The 9,133-nt window shown below is 46.6% G+C and overlaps 1 protein-coding gene across 4 annotated transcripts; it reads right to left on the bottom strand.

Moving 5' to 3' along the window:
• Positions 1-1,802: 1,802 nt before the first annotated feature.
• Positions 1,803-8,915, bottom strand: LOC129156096 (uncharacterized). 4 transcript variants are annotated; one of them, XM_070553894.1, is made up of 3 exons: positions 8,211-8,915; positions 2,414-4,952; positions 1,803-2,091 (listed from the first exon to the last, which is right to left on the bottom strand). In XM_070553894.1, exon 2 carries the CDS (start codon positions 4,937-4,939, stop codon positions 3,413-3,415), a length of 1,527 nt encoding a protein of 508 aa, XP_070409995.1. In that variant the 5' UTR covers positions 4,940-4,952; positions 8,211-8,915; the 3' UTR covers positions 1,803-2,091; positions 2,414-3,412. The 4 variants fall into 4 exon arrangements, with proteins under 4 accessions (XP_070409995.1, XP_070409997.1, XP_070409996.1 ...); XM_070553896.1 differs by lacking the exon at positions 8,211-8,915 and having other exon boundaries at positions 1,803-1,950; positions 2,024-2,091; positions 2,414-5,717; XM_070553895.1 differs by lacking the exon at positions 8,211-8,915 and having other exon boundaries at positions 1,803-1,929; positions 2,024-2,091; positions 2,414-5,717.
• Between the last annotated feature and the right edge of the window lie 218 nt (positions 8,916-9,133).

The raw sequence follows: 9,133 nt of genomic DNA, 5'->3' as shown, positions 1-9,133 counted from the left end.
GGACATTCAGAAGCCAAGTTATAAGCCCACAAATGTGTAACTGGACTACTTCTTTAAATTGACACCAGATCCGGTGACCTTTGGGACATGGTTTGACCCCCTTAGGGAAGTGCTATCATCATGAAATATTCAGATCACTTACAACTCAATAGATTCTACCTTCCTGTAACGTGTCAGCCTGATTGGACCTTGTTTTCACACAAATGGACCCAGAATGAAGTGAAATTGTGCTTCGTGCAACATAATTCTGGGTGCCATTTACAAACTGTTACAAGTCATCCTCCCAAACTAGCTGACTCTTTAATAAACACTACGTCTCAGGGTTGACTTGTAATTCTATTTGTGCGTGAGCGTGAATCCAGTCTGAGCTTACACCTCTGTGAGCTAACCAGCGATCATCTTTACCTAGATTTAGACTCTGGCAAACATACTTTAGCAGCACAAAGGAAGACTCTTGTCATAACTTCACCGCAACTCAGTCACCTGCAGCTTATGCTATGCCCAGGTTAAAGACTTTAAGTTTAAATGTAAACCTCTTGGAGCGGGATCAAAAAGTAACCAGCGCCTCACCTTTCAGCTGTTACACGACACGATTGGAGACCCCAGGCTGGAGATTCCGTTTAAAGCCCCTTATATGAAGGAGCAAATATTTTATTTTATATGATGAAGTAAAAGTATTCCAGATTTCCCGACGCAGCGGGTCAGATCACTCAACCGTTACAGTTGTCCTCCGAACTCTTCTCCCCCACCCAAAAAGCCCCAGACCGACCTCCTCTCCACGGAGCCCTCACCCTTTTATTCTCCTCAACTCTCTCCTCCTAGCCCCCCTTCCGTCTCCATGGCAACCCCTGCCTCGGAAACATTCTCCGGCCTTGGGTCCTCTCCCAGCCCCCTCCGGTATCAGTCAGATGGGCGGGGGTCTTCCCTCCTCCTTCTTCCTTCTTCAGCTCAGATCAAAGGAAGTCAAACATAAACATCTCTATACGTGTCCCTGAAGTTCTTATCACATCCTAGGCTACACCATAAAAAGTCGATACAAGGTTAAACTACAACATAAATTTGTCATGGATAGCAGATTAGTTGAAACACACACATCATTTATGGCAGCATGAGATCAGGAGTCAAATCACCACACACAGACCTCTAGCTGAACCCTGAAGCCTGGTTTCACTAACATACAGATTTGAGATGTAATCCAGAACTGCTATTATATAATAAGACAGGTCTGGAGGAATCGAAAATCTTTATTCAACACCCCCCTTGAAACCAAGCTTCGTTAAATGGCATAAACTGCGGGAAATACTGCATATTCAAATTTCCTGGATACAAGTAAACATGTGGATTTATTGCATTCAACACTGGTGGTACTATGGCCTGGACAGACGGAGCGGCCTGAAGCTGCCGACGCAGATCGAACTCCGGAGGGCTCACTTCCTGCATCGGAACGTCCACTTTAGCAGGTGATGGTTGCATCCTGACCACACGCCTTGGCTCTTCGCCCTCCTGCACGTAGTCGTTGTGGGGTGTACTGATCCAGCACCAGTCGACGTCGCCCTCTCTGAAATGAAAGAGTGCACAGGGCAAGCGCGTCTGGCCCCGTGACACATCGCGCCTGACACAATCAAAATGCTTAACTATAGTCGAGCGTGTAATTCTCTGAAGAATCTTCTCCCTCCTCGCCACTCGAGTCCCTTTATGACTGGTACCATCAGAGACCAACACAATACGTTCCCAAACATGTGCGTTCCACGGTCCATTCGGGTTTATCCTTACAGGTTTACCATCCACCAACCCGTAAAGTGAAACTCTCTTGGGTGGCATCACCCCAGGCTGACGTCGCTTGTTCACCAGCGGCTTCTGTCCACTGGGTGGCAGCACCAGCATCTCCTGAGAGTCTGGGCCAGGCAATAGATCCTCTGATTCATCAACCTAAAAACACACACAGAGACACTAAACAGACCTTGGTTCTGGTACCAGTCACACATGACCTTTATGACCCCACTAGGGGTCAGCAGCACCCTACCATCCTCTGTGAACTTGAGGTCAGGTCTTTCTCACAAAATGCAGCCAGACACTTCTTCATCATTAATTCTGTTAGTACAACACATCCATATAATGATATCAAACATGCCACTAATAGGTATGTAAAAATCCTAGAGACCTCTAATGCAGGTCACAGGTCTTCACTGCTTCCCGCAGGAATTACACAAGTTACAGCATGCAAATTAGTAACCACAATGAATAAGTGGGCCTTTCCATCCTGATCAGATAACAGGATGTACCAATCATTCTCCCATCATGCATTAAGCAGAAGTTATCACATCAACATTCCAAGAGTCCTCAGTTAGGCCTCTTGTGCGTCTAATATTAGCATATCTCGCCGGTAAGATTAACCCAATAGAGACAGTCTTACCGAGGTAATCAGCACATCCTCATCTGCTTCTCCAAATACCTCACGTGGAGATTCTGCACGGGCCATGATACCTTGAGAACTTTCTCTTCAAGCGAGATGCTACCTGCGTGCAGCTCTGTTCCTGAGTGCCCGGCGTCCACGTGGTCCCAATCTAATTGACTCAGGAGGCCCTTCCTCCTGCCATCGGGGCTGATTAGCAGATCTCCTGCTGCAGCTGGCAAAACACTTCAAAAGATGCATGAGTTTAACACAAACAGATAACATCACCAGGACCCCTCCTACGATCACAGGGACCTTGGCGTAAACCCATAATTCAGAGATTATCAGAGAGGCAACACCCATTGCTCCCTGGGCAACCACCTTAACGGCCTCTCTGATACCTAAGGTTAATCCTTGGCCACTAATTTTAAAACCCTTCTGGACAAATTCCCAATCAGACATCCTAGCTCTTTCACTCAACCAACATGTGCCTGTCCGATTGGGAAAATGAAAGGAACCAGAACAGTTCTGCTCCCAACGACCCCCACCAACAGGAATCCATGCTTGAAAGGGCCATATACCCAAGTCGCTCCTGTATTCAACAGCATCTATGTCCTCCTGACAAAAACAAGCCTTGGGGCCTTTCGAGTTGGCAAAGTAACCCCATCCTACTCCTAATGATGGGAAATTCTCTGAGTCCCAGACGACGTAGCTGCTCCAATTTGAGTGCCACCAGTGGGGGTAACCGTGAGGGTCAACAAAGCCGCCCAGTTCATAAGGATTATACACATTTTTCCCATTTCTAACAGCAATTTTCGTAGCGGGCTGGGCCAAAGTTCTGAAGCACGCATCAGACCTACACCACCTGGTTAACAGAGAATTTCGCACCCAATGTGCTTCCCTGAATCGTAAAGCTTGTTCGCGATACGCATAATCATACTCCAAGTCTCGCAGCTCTCCAGTATAATGCCCCCATGTCATATTCATAAACCGAAACTTTGAATAAGCTGGGGTGGAGTACTAATCATCTAGATGCGGACCTTGAGATCGGACCATAGTCAGTTCTATTAAACTGCCATGTTTCTCCATCCTCACGAACGGAGGAGTCATATTTACACCTTTTTTCACATTTACATCTTTAATCGTTGGGACTGTAGCTGGGTTCAACAACGCCAGTAAATTAGCCATCCAAAAGATTGTAGAGCCGAGTCTCTCTTTAGGCCTGCATTCTAACACCCCTTCTGTCAGATTGGTAGCCCACCATTGTCCAAAAAGGACATCGTACTCTGTCACTCGCCCTGGCTTATCGAACCCGTTCGGGGCAAAATGTCCCATTAAGCCATGAACATCCTCCGTCCACATTTCATATGACACATTCAGAGCCCATCTCTTCGATGTGCTATTCACAAGCCATGCATCATGACTCGTTTTCGGAATCATACCAGGAAAAGGACCTCGTACATGTCCACCTAAGGACATTAACTTCCATATATAATTATTCCACCATGTTCTGGGGTATTTTGGGTCACTAGTTAATTTCTTAATACATCTCCACACGCTATCCGCCTCTCCTTTGTCCCAGGCCAGACGTGGGATGATCATAAAATATTCTGTCATTCCATCTATCAAGCTCCTGTTCAGCACATGCGGAGCATGAATGAAGTTTAATTTAACTCCCTTTGGGGTTACATGCAATGTCATGGGTAACAGTTGTTTTCCCTTTCCTAAAGGGATCATTTTGTAAGCTGAAAAAGCTTTGGTTCTGTCCAACCAAATACTCTGTGGACTAGGAAGCCTGTGGCCTTTCGTCTGCTCTTTAGCAGCACGCGTCTGCCTCCTCAAGTGAGGGGTCACAGCCGTGTCTGCGTCTTGTGGAGCAATCAGCTGCGACATGGGGGGTAGGGAACCCCCCTCCATTGCCCAGCTATCATTCCCAGCTGCAGTTCCATTCGGGAACGCAAGGAGTCTGAATATCATGCAATCAGAAACCTTATCAAAACCAGTTATATATTCTCCCCAGACAGTTAGTACCCCAAAATGGTAGATTTTAGTAATACATTCCACAGGTTGTACATCAACTGTGAAATCCCACACTTTAAGCTTTCCTTCCTCCCATCCTAACAGCCCATAAGTAGAATTATGGCTGTCGGTGACATTATTAAGCTGCTCTAACCACATCAGCCAGCCGGTAGATGTGGGGCTACAGGCCTCGCCTGGATCAGGGATTGGACAGCCCTGTGTAACAGCCTTACAATATTCCATCCACTGAGTGGCATTAAAGTTCTCCTCGTGAGGAGTCAAGCACGACACTCTAGGCAGGTCTAGGGTTCCTGGTCGCTTGTGAACCCACCCTTTAACCACAGCCGTGGTCTTGAGTGTTACAACTCGTGAAACAGGCATTGAGATAAAAGATATCGCTACCACACAGATTAATAAGCCGATACAACATAAGATACCTCCTCTCCAACTCTCCCAGCAAGTCTTATCAGGAGGTCGTGTGAGGAGCCGATCTAGCTCCTCCTCCTCCCACTCTCCGCAGGAATCCATGAATCTCTGCTGCCTGTAGAGACGAGGAGAATTAGGCAGAGAGCTTCATCATACACATTTTTCTTAATTCACCTGTGGCCTTGGCGCAGCCACGGTGTCCCTTGTAAATAGCCTGGGGGTCTCCGCGTGCCGATCCCACTCCAAGTTTACTGCTATTAAAACACCATCACTCTTCTTGAGTGAGTCTCTCCAGACATCCAGCTTCTTCCAGCCTTTTTTTGTTTTAACTAATACTTGCGTCTGACTTCTGGTTATTGACAAGTCATTACATGTTGGTACAGTAGCTGAGGTGTACCAATCCTTATCTGTTGTCTCATGACGAACCTGTCTCCTTTCCCACTCGTCAGTGGTTACAGGAAACTTGCCTCGCCTGTCTCTCCAACACAGCTGTGGTTCAGTAGCTTCCCACAGCACCTTTCCCCAAGGTGAGAAAGTTTCACTCAAACTCCCTCCCTTTCTAGTACACACTATCTCTTTAAAGCACTTCTCCCAATATGCCTGGGAGCATGTCAAGCCTGACAGGTGACTCATCTCAGGAACCAGCAACACCACAGGGTAAATTCGCACCCCACATGAACTGGAACAACTGGAGAGTCTTCCTTTGTCCACTCTACAACATTTTCTAGATTCATCAACACTATGATGATCCAGACGACCAATTCTTGTTTTGCCTGCTTTACTCATCCAACAATCTCCACACCACGCCACTTTCATCACACCATGTAATTCCACAACGTTTGTGGGTGAAGGATTTTTTCTCAGAACTTTGTCTTTAAGAAATCTCGGGCCTTCCCACCTTATCTCAGCAACTTCATTGCCACAGTTTGCGCATGTACCCGGTCTGTAAACTGACCAGCTGAAGCACTCCTCATCACAACTTTGCCCTTGTACTTTACCTAATGTGATCCCCCCTGAACTTGATGCACTCAACAGCCATATTGGGGATGCAATTCCGCCTTCATTTAGTGGTACCCATTTCTTTATAGTCTCCAAGCCAGATTGTGCTTTGGTTAGGGGTTGCACATCTGATTGTGTCCCCTTTGTGTTCTCTTCAGCTCTCCAATGTCACAAGAGACAGAGGTCAAGCCTTCTGGACCAATACGGTCGCCAACCACTTTCTCTGTGGGTTGTTTACCCAGCTCTAAGCATAGAGTGCAGTGTGATTTAACATCTCTCAGCACAGAGTCCAAATGGGGGATGCAAACTGCATTCTGCAAGCACCACTTCTTCAGCCTTTGAAGACCGGGGTGCCCCAAAGTTTCATGCAGCTTCTCCACCAGGTCGTAGTCAGATTCTGTACTGTCATGCAAAACCAATCTCACCCTTCTGGCCTGCACTAGCCTGTCCACCTCAGCATTTCCTCTGGCAGCAGAGGTGTTACTCAGTGTGTGGGCTGGCTGGTGTCGTACCTGGAAGTTACCTTTTCTCAGCACACATGATGTACCCATAACTTCTAATACAGCTGTGAGCTCTGCTTTCTGAGCAGAACCTGCAATTCTCCCATTTCTCTGAGAGGTCCTCTTGTTATTTACATATTTAATCCATGCCCAGAATGCCATATCATCATTCTGTGTTTTTCTGTGTCTCTGTGCTCAAAAGCACAGTGACTGTTTTTACAAAGTTCAATGACCTCACTCACTCTCCCCTGTGAGCACACGGTCATTATTCATCAGTCTCCCCCCGTTGCTTCTAAGCCCTCGCTTTAAGGCCTGGAGAGACTGCATTCTTTCTGACAGCTTTGGTATATTTTCACAATAAAACCCCAGCTTCCCAGCACTCCTTCAAGCTGTAGCAGGGTTTTTTGGCAGCGTGATGTTTTCAAAAACTTTCACATCTACCTTTCTCCCTTCAGGAGTGTATTGATATCCCAGAAACTTTATATTTCAGATCAACAAGTAACTCGTTCCAATCCTCCACCCCCCTGCCCATTGGATTCTGAGGCACACACGGGGGAGGGGTAGCTTGAATTACATATGTCTCCTTTGCAGAATCCACAATCATCCTTGATTTTTTGGCAAAGTTAATATTTTCATCTCGTGTCTGAGAAGGGCTTTCTGTTGCTCATCAATCAAAGCTCCCTGAATAATCCTGTCCATTTCTTTATCCACATCTACAACAGCTCCTCTCACCACCACCTGAAAATCATGATCTGGCACAAGAAGTGCTGGATGAGTAAAATCAGACAGATTATTTTGCACAAGCTCCACCAAGTCTGAAATGCACAACCAACTAGCATATTTCGGCGCAGGCATGCATAAAGCGGGCATTTTATCATTGAACGCGGGTTGAAAATCTATATCTGACCCATCTGCTAGACGTGCTGAGCGTAACTCACCAACCTCTGTTAGAAAATATCGCTCCCACTCCAGCTGGGCCGTCACGAGCCCACAAGCTCTCAATATCAGCCATTCTCTCACCGCGTTCTTCCTCCCTCGCTTACTGCAGCCATCCCTAAATTTTCCCTCAGTTACACGAGTATCTTTACTCATAAAGATCACCTCGCATCAAAATCGTTGTCCTTTAAAGGCAGGGTGTGCGTGCACACACACCAGCAGCAACTCAGCTGTTCTGCCCCGGATTACGTCCACGAGGTCAGGAATTGCAACCTGCGACTTCATTCTATTTTGTGAGAATCTTTTACGAGGCCACTCACTTTCCTGCGTGTGAGAATTCTGCTAAGAGGTTCTCACAAAACCCCTTTGCGCCGTGTGCACCTGGTGGAGAGAAACGCACTTCTACGGAACCGATCCAACCGGACCAGTGCGTTCCAACACACTTCCAGCTACTGGACTTCAGAATCTAAACTCATAGGCTCCCTAAGCGGCCCCCTTCGGCCAATATAGCCGGCTCCTTAGGGACAAATTGTCCGCCCTTGCGGACAATTTTCCCAGTTCCGGACTTTCTAAGCTCACAACAGGTTGTTTTCTACTCAACTGCGAAATCACAGCCCCACGTTATTGGGCGCCATGTTACAAGTCATCCTCCCAAACTAGCTGACTCTTTAATAAACACTACGTCTCAGGGTTGACTTGTAATTCTATTTGTGCGTGAGCGTGAATCCAGTCTGAGCTTACACCTCTGTGAGCTAATCAGCGATCATCTTTACCTAGATTTAGACTCTGGCAAACATACTTTAGCAGCACAAAGGAAGACTCTTGTCATAACTTCACCGCAACTCAGTCACCTGCAGCTTATGCTATGCCCAGGTTAAAGACTTTAAGTTTAAATGTAAACCTCTTGGAGCGGGATCAAAAAGTAACCAGCGCCTCACCTTTCAGCTGTTACACGACACGATTGGAGACCCCAGGCTGGAGATTCCGTTTAAAGCCCCTTATATGAAGGAGCAAATATTTTATTTTATATGATGAAGTAAAAGTATTCCAGATTTCCCGACGCAGCGGGTCAGATCACTCAACCGTTACAGTTGTCCTCCGAACTCTTCTCCCCCACCCAAAAAGCCCCAGACCGACCTCCTCTCCACGGAGCCCTCACCCTTTTATTCTCCTCAACTCTCTCCTCCTAGCCCCCCTTCCGTCTCCATGGCAACCCCTGCCTCGGAAACATTCTCCGGCCTTGGGTCCTCTCCCAGCCCCCTCCGGTATCAGTCAGATGGGCGGGGGTCTTCCCTCCTCCTTCTTCCTTCTTCAGCTCAGATCAAAGGAAGTCAAACATAAACATCTCTATACGTGTCCCTGAAGTTCTTATCACATCCTAGGCTACACCATAAAAAGTCGATACAAGGTTAAACTACAACATAAATTTGTCATGGATAGCAGATTAGTTGAAACACACACATCATTTATGGCAGCATGAGATCAGGAGTCAAATCACCACACACAGACCTCTAGCTGAACCCTGAAGCCTGGTTTCACTAACATACAGATTTGAGATGTAATCCAGAACTGCTATTATATAATAAGACAGGTCTGGAGGAATCGAAAATCTTTATTCAACACAAACCATAAGTGCTAATGACTCCATTCCTTTTTGTGTTGTAGGGGCTGTTGATTGGAGTACATTAAAACAAACCTGATCTCTCTAGGACATTCAGAAGCCAAGTTATAAGCCCACAAAGGTGTAACTGGACTACTTCTTTAAAGTGACACCAGGCCCGGTGACCTTTGGGACATGGTTTTACCCCCTATAGGAATGTGCGATCATCATGAAATGTTCAGATCACTTACAACTCAATAG

Source organism: Nothobranchius furzeri, chromosome 8 (assembly GCF_043380555.1).
Source record: "Nothobranchius furzeri strain GRZ-AD chromosome 8, NfurGRZ-RIMD1, whole genome shotgun sequence".
NCBI lineage: Eukaryota > Metazoa > Chordata > Actinopteri > Cyprinodontiformes > Nothobranchiidae > Nothobranchius > Nothobranchius furzeri.
The sequence above is the reverse complement of the archived record's forward strand: the minus strand, read 5'-3'. Positions and strand labels throughout refer to the sequence as shown.